Source organism: Anthonomus grandis, chromosome 4, assembly GCF_022605725.1.
Source record: "Anthonomus grandis grandis chromosome 4, icAntGran1.3, whole genome shotgun sequence".
Classification (NCBI taxonomy): Eukaryota; Metazoa; Arthropoda; class Insecta; order Coleoptera; family Curculionidae; genus Anthonomus; species Anthonomus grandis.
In genome coordinates this window covers 42,185,963-42,204,743 of record NC_065549.1, presented here as the reverse complement: position 1 = coordinate 42,204,743, position 18,781 = coordinate 42,185,963, and the positions used below count along the sequence as shown (strand labels likewise).

General features: G+C 36.7%; 1 protein-coding gene across 1 annotated transcript; it reads left to right on the top strand.

Moving 5' to 3' along the window:
* The first annotated feature begins 305 nt into the window (after positions 1-305).
* On the top strand, positions 306-13,427 carry LOC126734877 (uncharacterized). Its single transcript, XM_050438696.1, has 9 exons — positions 306-546; positions 2,045-2,256; positions 2,316-2,480; positions 2,538-2,812; positions 2,864-2,970; positions 8,892-9,020; positions 9,080-9,204; positions 10,456-10,610; positions 13,204-13,427. Exons 2-9 carry the CDS (start codon positions 2,058-2,060, stop codon positions 13,342-13,344), a joined length of 1,296 nt encoding a protein of 431 aa, XP_050294653.1. The 5' UTR covers positions 306-546; positions 2,045-2,057; the 3' UTR covers positions 13,345-13,427.
* The last annotated feature ends 5,354 nt before the right edge of the window (positions 13,428-18,781 follow it).

Genomic DNA, 18,781 nt, shown 5'->3' with positions numbered 1-18,781 from the left:
TGTGTAAATAAATTAGATGACTATTTTTGTGCATCCAGTATTTAATTCACACCTTAAAGAACGGTAAAAACTCTATTGAAAGATGCTGTTCAATTATTTTCACCTAATCTTTAAAAATAAATATTTCAGTAGCTTACTAAATTACATTTTAGCTGTAAGAAAAGAAACGTCGTACCAGGGAGACTGGAAGTACTCGTAGTCTCCTTGAGTCTAACATAACAATTTATCCCTTTATATATTTAGGACCATCTTGGGTGTATTGTGGTACGCATACAGTATCAGGTAGTATTTACCTGTTATGTCTAAAATGTATAAATTTGAAATATTAATATTGTCAAAATTCTTGTAACAAACAAAATGAGTATATAAAAAATCAACATAATTTAAATAATTTCGCCCAAAATTAATGTGTTTCTTCAAGCTTTGGTGATGTAAAATGAATGTAACTCTTATCGCCTGTATAGTCACTGCGATTACGGTTTCGGCGGTTTGTTGTTTAATGAGAAGGATTTCTCCTTGCATGAGTTGCCTATAGGAAAATTTACGGTAAGCATTAATTTATTCTATTATAAACAATTCAAAAGTAGTCAGTTTTAAATAAAATATGAAAAAATTTAAATTTGCTTGTTGCGTTATGACATTAATTGATATAGTGCGAATTAAAGGTCAAAACTGGTTATAAAGTTAATTTTCTCTTGAATATCTTAATATCGTTAACAAAACTCATGTTGAGTAGTATTTTGATAGGATAATTGTCGTGTCACGATACTTGATATAAACATATCGTCCCGTTAATACTACAACTAAGTAACTCAAAAACTGTAATTTTTCAGGGGAGCAGTTTAAACTTTTAATATAATAGCGAATTGAATTTCTTTTTAATTATACCGCATGGACATTGAATAAATATATATACTTAATATTTTTAGAGATTGTCAGCTTTTTTTTCAGTTCTTTTGGTATTAAAAATGAGATATCTAGTTTTAACAATAAAAAAAATCAAAAAGAAAAAAAGCAAATATCTAGTTGTTGACTGAGCAGTAAGAACAAGTTTTTATATCGAAAATACTTTTATTAATACTTACATTTCTGTCAAATGTAAAAACAACCCAAATACATAACTCATGATTACTTAAATACTATACTTCGTCACTCACTGTCACTTAAATCTGATTCAGGTACAACTTTTTCTGTTTGCTTAAATGGAAGGTTTTCAAAAAAAGGTTTATTTTCAATGGGAATTGCGGGAGGTTTAGTGTTAAAGAATGACAAAAGATCTATGTATTTTTCCTTAGTTATAGGTATTCTGCTTTTATACAAAGACTTGGGCATTTTTCTATTAATTTGAGATGGTTTTGGTTTCCTTTTACAGTTTAAACTCCTAAATTCATCTTGACTTGTACTTTACATAACCAGAGCTGTATTTAAAAAAATAAAAATTTTTCAAATTTACTAAATAGCATTATTTGCAAAAAGGGCACATGTCCATTCTTTCATTCTTTCAAAGTCTTCTGGGGGAGCTAAAATCAATTTTTAAATTTAAAATATAAGGAGACAAATCGTGGTATTCAAACTACAAATCAATTATAATAATAAATGTTAATAATTTTACTTAATTTGATGAAAAAACAGTTTTTATCGATTTCCCAAAATGTGTTTTTTTGACATGTGCCCTTTCTGCTTACATCGATTCAATTAAGAATATTATGGGATCGATTTAAAAAAAAAACCTGATACGCCAGTGATCATATACGCCTTTCTCTATTCAACCACACATCACTGGGCCAATCAGAATAAAGCGAAGGCGGGGCCACCATAGGCATCTCAAAACTTATTATTTATTTAATTATCAATACCATAAAATAATTTAATGTAAACCAAACCATTAAAAAAATCCCAAAATGCCTAAAATTTTATTAAATAGGAATAAAATGTAAAAGTAAAGATAACAAAAGCGAATTCCCACATATTAGCAGTTTCCTCGCGGGAGACCTACTAATTTAAAAAAGCAAATAAAAAAAATTTTTTATTTACACGTAACTAGAACTAAAACTAAAATGCAGAGACCAGGTTCAAAACTAAGACAACCGGGATCAAGTTCTCAATCAGGTTTGCGTCAACCTTCAACTACAAAAGCGCAACCTGGAGCGGATACTACCAAAAAGGATGGCAAGGATCAAAAGACCGCGGCCAATAAAACGGACAAGACCTTAAATTTTAAATTACCGCCCCTAAGTGTAGTAGGGAAGAAAAAAGGTTCAATTACTGACATTAAATTTAAAAAAAAATACATAGAAATGAATGTTAATTTTTAGAAATTGACTTTGAGTATATAAGGAAAAAGGTAATAAGAAGGGGTAATCCCGAAGGTGAAGATAAGAAGCAGTTAGCAAGTATCCTAAAGCATTTAAAAGACTCCAAAGTTCGAATAAAAGTCTTCGAATTTGTAAATCTTGTTGCTAAATTCACCTCCGATAATGGTAAGATGGCCTGTAACATCTTGCTCCTGAAATATAGTTAATGCACATGTATTTTAGGAGAATGTATGCGTCGGGTTTTGGAAGAAGATTTAGCCATGTTCAGAAAAATGGTTACGAAAGTTTACGAAAACATGACGCAGGATGTCAGTGACGTTTTAGTGAACGAACAAATTCAAACAAACAATTTTTACCAAGAACGTTACGACATGTACAACAACAAAATGCTAGTTATGATTAGTGAAATATTCCAGATGATACCAGAATTTGATTTTGAAAAATATGCAAGAGATAAAGATGATTTCCTGAATTACGTGTGCCCCATGCCACAACTGGTAACATTTAATTTCAGTCTACTTCCATCGTTCACATTCAATATTTTATAGATCAAACGTACAGATGAAGATGTGGAAACTCAGAGAAGACAAGAAGCTTTCCATAGACTGCAGTGGTTGAAGATTGAAGAGGATCGGTTAGCTGAAGAGAATAAGAGGTAATTTTAAAATTTATTTAGGTTACGTAACAAATTTAGAAATAATTTTAGATTTTCAAAGTAGCTTTTATTTATTACCATATTTATTTCTATAAGTTTTCTTTAATTTAATGATTGAATATCAGAGTTTTGTTCATTGATAACATAATTTGTGCATTGAGTTTTTTCCCAGCCAAATGAAAAGTCGAAAATGTATGAAGTTTGCTAGAACGATCGTACAAAAAACGTAAAGCCAACTAGAAGATGAATTAATATCAAATTTAGAATAGATAATATAAAAACCATTGACGTTATCAATTTTTAATGTATTTATTAACTTTATTTGCATCTCTTCTACGTGTTATTAACTCGTATGTGTATTTTTGCGAATCGTTCTCATACACACATCAAAATGGTCTAAGGAACAAGGAAAAAAATGTTCCCTAGATAAATTATGTTTATTTATGATCATCACAAAATTATACTGGTTTATATTAAATAAATCATTTAAATTCTTCAGGGCGTATTTGATAAGCTGAAAATGGTATTGTACTGGTTCAACAATTAAACTGAACCTATACATGATAGGTTAATTCACCTTCAAACATTACGAAGCCCCGTTACTACTCCCAACCAACTAAGAAGTATGTTTTAAAATGTTCATGGTGTTAGTGTCTGTGACTCAAATAACAATCATTACGCCAAACGTTTCGTTAGGGCTCCAGTACTATCCGGTGGAAATAACGCAAGGAGGTTAGGATGAGCCGAAGAACATCAGATTTTTAATTTTTAAGAGCAATAGTGGGATTGCATTTTTCATCAATCAAAACTTAGCTTACGTTCTGATTCAAGATGGCTGAAACTGTGGCGAACACCTGGCAACGCATCTTTCTTGTAAGCCATTCAAGAAGTTAACGAAGAAGACAAAATTTTGATGATTGGCCTTAAGTTTTGATAGGTTTTCAGACTAATCTGGTTACCATTGAAGGGTTTTTAATAGTTTTTTCTAAAAGTCGTTGTTCATCCACCCACTGCAGAATTTGGTAAAAATTTTGTACTTGTCTACGACAATGCATCCAATCCGCATATTGCAAGAACCGCTAGAACTTCGGACCAAGCAATTTCTATTAGCGTTCTCTAAGTGTTTTTCTTCTAAATTTCTTATTTTCTTCATCAGGTTTCTAGTATCACTGCTCGGCTTTTTTCTTTTCTCAGTTTTTGCTAATTTGCATTTATTTTCCACTTTCTTCATTGCTGCTGTTACTTGTCTATTTATTTTCTCGATATCTGTGGTATCATCGTTTGTCATTGCTGCTGTGAAAGGAGTGAATTTAGCAGTTGTGCGTATTGGCCTGCATTTTGCGCCATCAATGACGTCCTACATGTTGTTTTCCTTATTTTGTAACTAGCTTCGACCTTTCCTTTCTTGTATTTATTAAGATTTTTGCTCTGTGATCACTACCTATAAAGAAATTAGTAGGAACTGTGACGTCTTGTACTACGTTATTAGGTCGATTTCGTTTTTCGACTCTAGCCTTTTAAAAGAAAGTGTTCATCTCTTATAATTTGTTTTCTTGTATGAAGCTAACCAGAGTCTGTCCACTGTCATTCCTTATTCCAAACCCATGATCTCCTAGCGAGATTTCACAATTGCCTTGCTTTTGACCTGTTTGGCATTAAAATCTCTTATTATTAAGGTGTAGTGAGAAGAGGTCTGTTGCAGAGCTTTCGTAGAATTCTTCGACCACTTGCTCAGCCTGCGTTGATGTGCGTGCATAGGTCTATAATATCTTAAACGTGTATCTACTATTTAGTTTGAGTGTTAGATAGACTACTGTAAGACTTATTTTTGAACTGCAGAACATTTCGAATATGTGTTTTGTGTATTATAAAGCCTATTTCACTAAATTGGGGCCGCTATCACTTCCAGATGGCGGCTTTACTACCAATGAGCGGGAGTCACTAGAGGTCATGCTGCGCACTCACTTCCCAGACTCCAACTCATCTCGCGATCCTCCTAGCTGTTCTCAGGCTCCGATTCGCTTAGAGTTCGAGACTGCTAGAAGAATAATTACCTACGAGAGGGTGAAATGGGCAATCAAGACATTCCCCCCTTCAAATCTCCGGGCATGGATGGATTATATCCATGCCTTTTGCAAAACGGGTTAGAAGTACTAACCCCGCACATAGTCAGACTATTCAGGACGTCCCTTGCTGAGGGCTACGTCCCAAAGTTATGGCGTCAAGTGAAAGTCGTCTTCATTCCGAAACCCGGAAAAAGCGATTTTACAAACCCCAAATCGTACCGACTTATCAGCCTTACCAGCTTTATGCTAAAGGCAATGGAGAGGCTGATTGATCGGTACCTTAAGGAAAGCATCCTGGTCAACAAACCACTGCATGTGCACCAATACGCCTATCAGGCGGGCAAATCCACGGGCCTGGCCCTATACCACCTCGTGAGGAAGGTGGAGGGTGCTCTGGGTAGTGGCAAGGCCTGTCTGGGTGCATTTCTAGACATTGAAAGGGCGTTCGACAATACCCCTTTCGCATTAATCTGCCAAGCACTCGAGAGCCGCGGCTCAGAACCCTGTTTGGTTAGCTGGATAGAGGCCATGCTCTCGAAACGTCATGTATCTGCCCAGCTCAACAACAAGATTGTCGAAACGTTGGCGGCTAGGGGCTGCCCGCAGGGAGGAGTATTGTCCTTATTGTCTACCTTGTGGTGCCTTGTGGTCGACAGCCTGATAAATCTTTTAAACAATGCTGGCCTATACACACAGGCCTACGCTGATGATCTGGTAATCCTTTGCCCAGGGAGAGACGCCGTCTCAATGCGGGGCCCTATGATGAGAGTCCTGCGTATGGTGGACATATGGTGCCTCTCGGGGGGTCTCAGGATTAACCCCAAAAAAGCAGAGCTCCTACTATTCACGAGGAGACGTAACTTTGGCACGCCCCCTGTTATATCTGTAGGTGGCGTGCAGTTGCATTACTCCAGGACAGTTCGATTTCTGGGAATCAACTTAGATCCCAAACTCTCCTGGCACGATCATGCAGACATCAGAATGAAGGAGGCGGGCTTTCGGCAATACCTGGGGTCTGTCTCCCAAGATCCTCCACTGGATCTACTCGCACATTGTGAGACCTCTTCTCACATACGGGGCTATCGTTTAGTGGCCATGTACGGAGAAAGCGAAAATTCGTGCTCAACTGGACAGAGTCCAACGTCTTGCATGTCTCAGCATAAAGGGTTCCATGCGGACGGCGCCAACTAGAGCGCTTGAGACTCTGCTGAGCCTTCCGCCTCTAAACCTCGTTGTGCAATTCGAGGCAATGAGGACTGCGTACAGGCTATACGTCCTCGGCGAATTACGTGCTGGCGAGACCGGTCACGCAAAAATTTGGTCACGGGCCATACAGGAATGTCCTCTCCTTCTGATGGGCAGTGACTGCATGGCTCCAGTGACTGTGGATTGCGAGGGATTCGTGACGCACATTGCAGGCAGAGAGGAGTGGCAGCATTCCAACAGACCTGCATTGCTAAATATGGGGACCATCTGGTACACAGATGGCTCCAGAATGAATAGCAGAGCTGGATCAGGGCTTTGTGGTGGGATCCCACATACCAGTAGGGCATACTCGCTGGGGGAGCACGCCACTGTCTTCCAGGCCGAAGTATTTGCTGTATTAAAATGCGGACAGAAAATCCTAAGCTGCGGACACCGCAGTCGTATCAATATGTTCGGACAGCAGAGCTGTCATTACGGCTATCAGGCCGCAAAGGTAAGCTCCAAGCTTGTACTAGAGTGCATAAAAGTCCTGAAAAAACTGGTGCAGGTTGGCTGCAGGGTCCAGCTCGTCTGGATACCTGGCCATGCAGGTAATGAGGAAGCGGACTCTCTTCGGCCTTCCAATTTTATTCTCCAATAACACTATAATGCCTTCCTTACGCCCTGTGTTTGTGACAGTACCATCACAGCCAACGACATCTAATCTGTTGAGGTCCAAATTACATTTTTGTAAAAACTCCAAGATTTTATTTACTATATTCACATAATGTGAATATACTGGACAAATGTGACCCAGATACTTAGCACCAGGTTCTTCTGTCATTGTAATATGCTCTTCCACCACAGTTTTCCTTGCATTTTCCTGGAACACTAAAGTCTTGTCTTTCCGTCCATCAAAGTAGAGACCACGTAAAAGTAATGAAATAGAATCGTCCTGAACTTCAGTTCTTTTCTTTTCTCTTGATCTTCTTATTTTGTTCTTATCGATGACATTTGTTTTCCTTTGTGGACCTATAACACCAAAATCTAGGAGCATCGCTGAGGCAATTGCTGCTCCTGCTCGGTCGGAAACTGAATACCGTCTAGTGTTTCAGCGAATCTCTGTATTGCCTTTAAATTGCGTTCTGAAGTACTAGGCAAATTTGATGTGCTAGGTGGGAAATTAAATACATTGAGCAACGTCGCACTGGAAGAGCTTGCATACAAATTGGAAAAGTCTGAGTCAAAATCTTCACTGTCAGATTTATCACACACATCTGTCAGTAATTCAGAAGACGATAAATCTTTTTTATTGACTATTACACTAGTTGATTCTGAAGTATGTGACGTAGCCACTGTGAAAGCTTTTTTTCCTTTTGCAAAAGTTTCTGGGACTCAACTAAATCAAGGGAACCAATCTTTATTTTGCGGCAAGTTTTCTGGTCTAGAAGAAATGCTCTTTGCAGTCGAGGTATCTAAAAAATGGGTAATAAATTTTTAAACAAAGTTTGTTAAACTAATAAGGAATAAAAGTTTACCTTGTATTTCTTTGGGCAATTACATGAAATGGTTTCAGCATCTTTACCTTTACATTTACAAGTCGCAATGTCAAACAAAGTTTCACTGTTAAAAACGCTTAAAAATGATTCCAGTTGAGATTTGTAACTGGGAACATTTTGTCTTTTATTAAATGGTTTAAGAATTTGTCTTCGTTTTTCTTGCTATTTTCTCAATAAGAAAATAATCCTTTGGTGGCTTATGATTGGAATTGAAGCCTTGACCCAAACGTTTTTTACTTTCTGAGCCCCAATTTCCAAGGCTTCCGGAACAAGTCGATTCTTATTGACACCATTTTTTTCCAAAACTAAACGAACCCACAAAAAACACTTGATAACATCTTTGTATGTTGGTAACTGCGAGTCATTAAATTCACTCGGATCACTAAAAATTGGACACCGCGACGAATTTCTTGTTTTAGCCATTTTCGCAGCCACTACTTCCTACTCGACAGTCGGCAAAGCACTGAAATAAAAATGTCTGTCTGAATTACCTGCGTTGGAAAAAAAACATCGGCCCACCTAATAACCAGTGTGTTCTGCCTGTATTAACATAAGAAGGCAAGACAGTAATTCTAACAGAGCAAATAGCAAACAAAATAAAAGTGACACAGAAAAGCATGAAAAGAGATATGTTGGGCCATGTTTTCTGAGTGATAGGCTTCTAAATGCGGAAGTGAAAAGAAAAAGTAGAATTACGGATGCCATTGTAAGAGTATCGAATGTCAAATAAAATTGGACAGGGCACGTGGCTAGAAAAAACGATCGCAAACCGTTCACTATAGCTAGTCGGATGATCTAAGGTGCATTCACACGAATTGGATGAGTGCAGCACGAGATAGAGAGAAATGGAAATATTTACGAGAGGCTTATGTCCAGCAGTGGCTGAGTGTATAGCTATTTGATGATGTTGATGTTGATGCTTTTTTTCATTAACTTTTCTTGAATTTTCGATATTTTTCTTCTTTACATTGTTATACATTATTAATCCCCTGGTATCCTATGATGTTTGATGATGTCTTCGAAAGTTTGGTAGCGTTTTTTATTATCTCTGTAATTCGATTTTTCTGTTAAGTAAATAAATTAATAAGCCTTTTTCTTTACACAAATTTAGATTAGAGGAAAGATTAGAGCAGTTGAAATATGAGCATAAGACAGAAACTCAAAGATCAACGATGAAAGCGACAATTATGGAACAAAAGCAACATGACCTTGAAAAGGAGGAACAAGATAAGCAGAAACAGTACGTAAATTAGAAAAGAAAAGTGTATAAAAATCCCATGTTTTTTTTTTACATTTTAGCCTTAACCAGTTAGAAGATCTTCTAGGCAAGAACATTATTAGAACGGAAGCTTACATAAGATTAGAAGAAGACGAAGCAATCCGAATGGCTAAGCCGTTGTCTCGGGATGCACCTTCAAAATCAAGTAAATTTAATAATATAATATTCAAATAATATCTTTAAAAACTGACTCTCATCTTAGTGCACCTGAAATAATGCCGATTTACCCTAAGCTTTATTTAGAGTTATTCTTGCTTGATAACTATCTATTTCTATATTCTTCATTATCTACTGACATAAATCTGTCAAAAAAGGAAGGTTTTAGGGAAAAAACTACCGAAGAAGTTATTTATTTCATAAATTATAAGCAGGCTTGACACCAATGGCCTTTGAACAAAAATTGAATCAATTTGTATTTGTATGTGTATTAGTACGTGTATTTTTAGAAAACACAACTGTCATTGAACAAACATTACAATAAATAAAATAGGGAGAATCTAAGAGGCCAAGAGGTAAGAGAACTCAGGTCGCCTGAACATTTAATTGACTTGTCTGTTCAATTAAATGTTAACTGACAAAATAATAGATCCACTATATTAAAATCTCTATTATCTTCTCTATCGAGAACTAACGATATTTGAAGACTTGATAGGTGTAAATGCAACCAGAGATAAATAAAATTGTTATGGATTCTATTTTCAATTAGTAGAGAATAGGAGATAAGAGATATGATTTATTTAGATAGCGTCAGAATAACTATAGATAACGTCACCAGTGTATGGACTCTGCTCAGTATTCAATAGTAACTTAATAGTAACTTAATAGTAATAGTAAGTTGGCCTTACTCGAAATTCATTCAAACAGTTAAAGATTTGTTATAAATATGAATATTGTTTCTTTGTCATTGTGCGCTATACAATTTAGTTATGTAACTGATATAATTATACTGTTACAGTACTTGAGATTAATTATTATTCTGTATTGATTCATGTGATCTTGTACCATCCCAATTCACTGTTGGGCTGTTTTCTAAATAAATAAACTAATATCAGAGCAAATACAAAATTTAAATTCATTTGAAACGCTTTCTCTTTTGTGACAAATTACATTAAGAAAAGAACAGGAATAAACTCTTCACATACGAATAAACTCTGTCCTATTCACAAGGAAAACTAAGCAGGTGTTTATGTGGCAAACGATAAGACTTTAAATTAAAATAAAGTCACTAATTTACAAATACTAGCCAATGAAATAACGAAATCAATAAAAGTATAATGATTATTAAAGTAACAATTAAACAGAAATTGTGAGACTAAAATCTGTAAATTTAGTTTTAATCTTCTTCTTAACTTAATGATGATTTTTCTTTATGAAATAAAATATTTTAATTTTTAAGAAGCTGGAAAGAGAACGGGTAAAAAGAAACCGGAATGGTCCGTCGAAACTGCAAAAAGTATAGAAGAGGAATCTGCACAGAAGCTGCAGCAAGCAGAAAGTGCAAGGGCAGATGAGCGAAAACGTACAAGAAAGAAGGAGCTGTTAGTAAGAAGGGTAAGTTGGAACAATCATTTTAAGAATGATAAGATCGAAATCTTGGAAAAAAAACAATTTTATTGTAAAATAAAGTTTTATGAATATTACACACGAAGACAATATTATCAAAGATAGTAATCACCAATGGAGGCATTGAAATAAAAATATTTATTCCTTTTAAAACGCCGACGAATCATAAACGAGGGTATCCTCACCGGGTGCTTGAATTACCCACAGATGTGAATAGCTCCGCGCGGAGCTATTTACATCTGTGGAATTACCATAAAGAAGATTGCGAATCACGACATTTATCGTAGCAAAATCAAGTGCGAATCAGTAATATTTCAGCCTCAGTTGCTACGAATGGCGTTTATTATTTCACACGCGCGCTGCGCGGTTTTGATTCGGAGCGGGATATATCCGTCTTTCTTTTTTATGGGTATATAAAAAAGAGAGAAAGAAATAAAAGCAGTAATAGAGAGAAAAGCAGAATACGCAGCCAGTATTTGTATTATTAAATCATTCTATGTAGATGATATCCTGTGGGTCTACATTGGAAGAGACATTGAATAACCAAAAAAACATTGTTATGTAAATTTCTTAAGAAGAGGTGTAGCAAGTTTAGCCTTATTTGCCTCCTCTGACGAGCCGCCACTGGTACTCACTAACATGTGTTTCTATTTGATTTCATCAAGGGTTGGCCAACCAAGAACTACTCACCTTTAAGAGCATTAGACATTAAAAATATTAAACGCAATAAATACACTTCATTCTTCATTAGTTATTGTTCCAAATCAACTATCGGAGAAACAGTACGAGATCATTTTTTTACCTTCTAGAAAAGTTACTATTATTATTTGTTATTGAGTTCGGTTTTGTTTTAACATAAAACACGGTAAATCTAGGTTGAAATAATTCAATATTTCCATTCTACTGGAACGCACGCCCTATAAATCTGTTCTTGTAATAATATTAGGATGACATTTTCCATATCTTATTGATTCAATTAATTTGCTATCCATGATGGGATACATGACATTATTAATCATGTAGCGTTTTTACTATTTGTTTAGGTGTGAATTAAATTACTCGATTCACAAAAATACCTAACTGATTTATTTTATATCCACACACTAAGCACGATCACTTAAGATTGTGAGAAATATTTATTTATACTGTATTTATTTATTTCATTATTTATCATTTTTATGCCCCGAGATGTCGCGAGATATGTCCGCCGCTGCTTGTTCCATCAAAATGATTCCCGAATGATGGAGAAAACCTGGTTAAGGGTGTCCTAATAAGAACGCACATTTTAATTGTGAAATAAATGTCATCATTTATTTTAAACGTGTGTCATTTATATTTTAATATAAAGCTAAAATACTGCAATTAAATGTGACAAATAATATCTGGCAAATAGCCGCCTCGACTTTGGTGACAGACTCTTATTCGTTTTGAGAAATTTTTCATTAGATTTTCACGTAATTGTGGCTCAATTTCGCTAATAATAGGTTTAATTTGGCTCTTCAACTGTTGTTGAGTTATTAGCGTGTAAGAGGGATTTTAAAAAACCTCAAAGAAAGAAGACACAAGGCGTTAAATCGCACGATCTTGCAGGCCAATTCTGATATCCATTCCGTCAAATGAAACGACCGTTAAACTTTCCTTGCGACAACTGAATAGTTTCGCGTGTAATGCGACTTGTCGCATAAACCTGCTGGTACTACATACCTTCCGTATCCATACCATAAGCCATAAAAATTCGGTGGAAATGTTACAACAGTGTTCGCTGTTCACGCTAACTGCATTTTCTGCTCGTCCTTGAAGAAGTACGGTCAATTTACTCCACATGTCCAAAGTCCGAACCAAACATTGACTCATGCATTTTCTTCGCCCCAAACTCAGCGATTTTGTATATTAACAAAGCCATTAAGGTGGAAGTGTCCTCCATCGGTAAACAGAATTTTCTTTAAAAAATCGACATTCGACGATTGTTGTTTTTGTAATACCCAAGAAGAAAATGTACGGCGTGTCGCATGGTCCAATGGCCTTAGTTCTTGAGCCAGTTGAATCTTATAAGCATGGAAATGCAGATCTTTTGTAAGAATTCAATGGGTAGTGCTTTTTAAAATGTCCAATTTCTGTGCACGATGATGGATAGATGTTCCCGGATTTTTGCCAACACATTCATGCACTACGGCAATGTTTTCAATAAAGCGACTAGTACGGTAACGCACTGATTTTTTTACGTCCACGACAGAACCATTTTGCTTAAATTTGTTAAGTAGTCTTTAAACGGTCGTATGATTTAGCGCATTGTGTCGACCAAAAATGCAGCGTAATTGACGAACTATTTTTGCAAGACATTCTCCATATTTGTAGTGTGTTTTAACCATAATAATTCATTGTTCGACTGTATACCATTTCATGGCTACTAATCGGAAAATGTTTACATTATTCTTTTCATTGTTGTAACGCAGTAAGTCAAATTTCATGTTCGCAGTAGGCGCAATTTAAAATGTGCGTTGCAATTGGGACCCATTTTATATTCACAGCGGTTAAGATCGTTACAATAATAATAATTCTAACATTCTTCTTGTTCCTACAGACGTCTAAAGCTGATTACGCAAGTACTGACGTAACTTCGGCTGCTCAGCTACAAGAGAGATCGGTACACCATACTGTCACTACCAGTAAAGAGAGACGACCCGGAAGACCTGGTGGTGGATGTGGAGGAGGATGCCAATGAATTAAAAAATGTGACTAAAAAATTTATTTTGTTATATGTTTCCTTCAGAGTTATAGGTGTGACAAATAAAGAATTAATATGGAGAGGTTGTTTTTATTATTTAGCATTACAGCATTTTGCATTCAATAAATAACTAATAACAATGGCTTATTTTTACATGTAAATATAATTATGAAAATTTCTAAATAAAAGAATAATAAATTTCTATTATATTAATGAAGTGAATTAATGATATAAATAATTTTAAACCTTGGATTGCTAGTTGCAAAATATATTCATATACATCACTGGCATTGTGAATCATTAATAATCATCACTAATAATGTGTAATGACATTAAAGTGTTTTTTGCTTAAGGAAGAATGGGATCTCAGTGGATATTTCCATAGTACTGTACTATGAGATGAGAAGTTTTAAGCATTGGACATTATGATAGATTATTAGCATTTTATACTAATTGAGTCCAAAATCCAAAAACTGTAAGTTTTTATTTGTCTTTCCGCTAAGTCGGCTTAATAATTATTTTATAGTGTCTCTTCTCTATTATATTTTAGGCATGATTATCTACTTCGAGGACTAAGGCGGGAAGAAAAAAACAGCAATAAATCGATTGTTCGCTTCTGTTCGTGCTGCTTTGATAATTTTTTTGTCTTTACCTTTGGTTTTTGGTTGCTTTGCCCTGAAAAAGCAAATAAACAGAAATACAATAATATCGAGATAACTGATAAGCCCATTTAGATCATGATCCATTAAAGACAATTCAAAACGTTCGCTAACCTTCTACGTGTTTCCAGATATATCGTGCTGTGTGCCCGCTTGTGTCATTCCGAAATGACGAATAACAGGTGGTATTAGCGACGTTGCCAATATTGTTACACTGCCCCCTTCCTAAGCTCATTTCGTCCAAAAATAATTCCAAAGATGGATGTCGATATCAACAAAAAATTCCCCTCTTGTGCACTAGAGCTCTCGTCGAAATAACAACGGTTTTCTCCAGAGAACGACGTTAGAGAATCTAACAGTACACCAAAACTTGCACGCCTGTAGACCTAAATACCAGTTTTAACTTGCTGCGAATCATCCTCCAATCCAGATTATCGAGTCCGCATGCCAGTTTGGGAATTGATAGGCTTTTCAGATCCTCTGCAAGCAACTCCTCCTTTAGAGAACTTAAAGTGTCCCAAACATCCTTATAGGTTGGTTTCTGCTGTTCTGCTGTGACGCCTCTTCTTGATAAAGCATCTGACTCACTAAACTCCTGTAGCCTCTTTATCTATCTTGCCACTTGACCCTACAGATTTTTATTGATTGACAGCACGGCTCCTACGCACACATTGCTAGCGTCAGTGTTCCCTATGAAATTTTCCTTCAGGTAGGGGTTATCTGAGTTGGCATTATGCACAGCATCGATAAATAAGTACATAATCCCAAGAAACTGCGTAACTTATGCTTATGTTTGGGAATTGTCCAATCTTTGATAGTCTGTACCTTGGTCTTGTCAACCGCACCTCCTTGACTGGAAACGATATGATCGAGATATTACACAACTCTGTGAAACAGATCACGTTACTTACACGAACCTCCTAATTTTAAAAGGCAACACTTCTAAATTTTTTTCATGTGGTCCTCAAACGGTTTTCCTACTACAATAATATTATCAAGATAAACCAGGCAAGTCTTCCAGGACAGTCCTCTTAAAATCGTTTACATCAGCTATTTAAAAGTGACAGAGACATTGCACAATCTGAATAGCATCAACATCAACATCAAAGCCGTTTTTACCCGATCTTTAGGGGTTAACTCAACTTGCCAGTATCCACTTTTCAAGACTAAAGTGGAAAAGATCTTCGATTCAGCCAGGATGTCCAAAGTATCATCAATGCGAGGAAGAGGCTAGCCGTCTCTTTAGTCACTTTAATAACCTGACGATAATCTATGTAGAATCATGTCGATCCCTCTTTCTTTTTTACTAGTACCAATTCGGAATGATCGGAAGATATGACGCTTGCTTTGGCCATACTCTTTTCTCTCTTGGCCAGTGGTAGTCTTCGAGCAGTCTGCCGGATAGGACGAGCATTTTCCATTTTGATTTTGTGCTAGACTATGTTGGTCCTTCCTTTCTTCCCAGTATCAAAAACATCTTGATATCTATGGACTAAATGCCTCAGCCTCCCTCTTTTGGAGGCCTCAGCCTCCTCTATTTTAATTCTTTCGGAATGGCTTCCCGGTTGATGTCTACAGCCGCAACTTGTCGAAGTATTGCTAAAACTGCAAAGTCTCTTCCAAACTTCGTGCCCTTTTTTAAGAACATAGGGATAATGATTCACATTCATTACCCTCACAGGAATACTCCTTTCAGTGCAGCGCGTACAAGAGTCTTTCCGACTGCTATCCCTCATGAGTATTTCACCGGCTGTGGTCTTGCTATCGACGCAGCCCTCCAGAACGATCTCGCTCCGTTCTGGTATCAAAGCTTCCACACTATAATCCCTCTAATCATTCCAACAATGCAAAACAATTTCCGTTTATCTTTAGGACTGTCTGCTTAAAAATTTACTCGAAGCTTTTGGTGACCATTATGTTCATCCCGATGATCACGTCATCCTCAGTCTAAGCCACTATCAAAGGATGTTCAAATGTAGCTTTTCCTATGATGAACGTGATGTTTGTTTCACCATGGATACTTGCTTGATCGCTGTCCGTAGACGCCATTTTGATTGCCGCATCTTAGCTGGAGATTTTACTATATCGGGCCTTATAATTAATTGTCTTTGTCGCGCCTATATACCGCAGCACAGTGCGGAAGGTTCCATCAACACACGAAAACACTGTTGCTATGGTGCTGCAGCAAGAAGACCTGGGTGGTATTTACTTTTACTGGGGCTTGCTAAATACACAATGGCACGAGGTCGCTCGCTCCATCCTTGTTGCACCTTCGGGTCTAGGCGGCGGACAGTATGACTCTCGAATGCCAAAGAGCAATTGGTATATTCGCGGCTATTAAGATCTTTACATTATTTAAAAAGGAAGAGAATGCAGAATAGACTCTTGAGGAACTCTATTAAAATAGCTAACTCATATTAAAGAAAAAAGTTCATTCTGAAGTAGAGTCAATGTAAGAAGTTAATAGGGAAATCTTTTCTCCACAAATAAAATACTAATCTAAATTTCAAGAGTGATGCATTTCGGCAAGTATTCTTGCCATCATCAGAGACTAAAATATATTGTGACAGATGGTTTCAAAAAATTTAAATTAAAATTGTAAAAAACTTACAGACAGTTACTTAACACATTCACAAAATATAAACAATAACAAATAATTCTCGAATGGTACATTGTACGACATTTAGTAAAAAATTAATTAAAATTACAACAAATTGAGCAATCTCAGATTAACAGATTTTAATTAAGTACTGGAAGTAAGTGAGAGAGAACCATTGGACTGTAGTATTACAGGGTGTAAATAAAAAAGAAAAGTGTTTTAAATATGTTGATGAGTCAAATCAAATATTAATGTTATTGTTATGCTTAGGACTTAAGGAATTAGAGAAGTAGTAATAGTAGTAGTAAGGGTGGGGGAGCTAGAGCTCGGCAAGTACGCCTGAGCAGTCCCTTTTCGCCAACCCTAGAATCACCCACCCCTGATGCGCGGTCTTCACTGAGTCGGCCCGTCCTTTTAATAAAGGCTTGACTTGTCTCAGTCCAGATCCTTAAGATCTTCCCGCTGGAGTGTCGTTGCTCCGAAAATTTTCCTTCTTAGGTGACTCCACCTATCACAGATACCTAGTATGGGGTATGAAGTTTCCTCCCCTGTACCGCAATTCGGACAGAGTGGGCTTTCTCTTATACCAAGAAGGTGTAGATGCCTGTTTAGACTGTTGTGTCCGGTCAGGATTCTCACCAAGTCTTTGATACTTTGTCGGGTCTTTGTTAGTAGTCGCCTTGCGTTAGAGCCGTCATAGTCTGGTATCATTTCCTTGGCCTGTCTACATCCTTCTGTCCTTCTCCAATTCTTCCTTGTTTTTTCCCAGGCCTAGCCCAATTATTAAGTGCCTGGGAGATTTGTTTTTTTCTAAGACCGAGACAAGGATCGGAGCCTACGAAGGGGTTAACGGAACCTTGTCTTGCCAGTTCGTCGGCCCGCTCATTGCCTTCAACACCTTGGTGTCCTGGGACCCACCTCAGTCTAACTTCCTTGTGTGCTGCAAGCCTTTCCAATGCGTCTTTGCATTCCTGGACTAGCGCTGAGCAGCTTGACTATCAGAGTAGATGCAAATCTCCCCGTTACCTTCCAATGCCTCTCGTTTGTTCGCTACTTCGAGTATAGCAAACACCTCCGCTTGGAAAACTGTGGTGTGTTTCCCTAGCGGCAAGGATTCCCCTGTGTTCGTTTCCATCTTGTACACTCCGGCTCCGGCTGAAGTAGTGCTTTTCATCCATGTTCCATCTGTGTACCAGGCCTGGAAACCACTTGGTTCGCCGACCATTCTTCCCTTGTCGGATTTCGACTTGAAACCCCTTTTTTAACCTTAGTTTGCCACTTTCTGTAGTGCATCTGGATGTCAGAATTGGTATGTTCTTACACATCCTGAGAGCAATCGTCATAAGGCCTTGTCCTAAGTAAACATTGCGCCACCCTCCGCTATCTCTCATCCTCGTATACGCCGCCATGGCCTCCCTCTCAATCCAGACTTAGAGGTCCGGTACCCCAAGAAGAAGATTTAGTGATGCCGCAGGTGAAGGAATTAGAGAAGCTATTAGTGTCAAATTTAGTTTGCTCAATCACGCAACATTCTGACAAAAGTGGAATACTCTGGTCTCCACCTCAGGTTTGCTTTCTTTTAGCATCTCTGTTTTGACTTGTCAGATTTGTTGTTAGAATTTTAGTGTGTAGTGTTTCTTTAATGATTTATAGCTTTTCTGTATTTGTTTCCCAGTATTTTTATTTATTTTAAGCATTACAAATGTTGGATCAAAATGCAAATCACTTAGGTAATGTAAAATTTCTCTCTGATCTCACCAAATTATCGAATGGTTAAGGCAACTTATATTTTATAAAAAATAATGATATTCGACATGTATAAAAATTAAATGTTAGTAAATAAATTATCACATAGTTTGCCTAACGGAAACACTCTATTTAAATTAATTAACATTTTTGGCCTTGGTTGCACTGCAGCTTATAGGTATACAGGATGTTCATTAAAAAGCTTAAATAAAAAGTAGAATGATGGCTCATCTGGAATGTCTAAATTTTGTCGTTCTGCTTTTTGAAAAAACGATCCAATAATGTTTTAGTGTTTAGTAATTGTTGACGAGTTAATATATTTTTAAACCTACGACTATTCTTTGTCGCGTTCATCTTGGGTATAATATAGAAAAAAATTTTGCTAATAACTATAATTAGTGGTATACAAATTAAAATTCACAGAGATGCG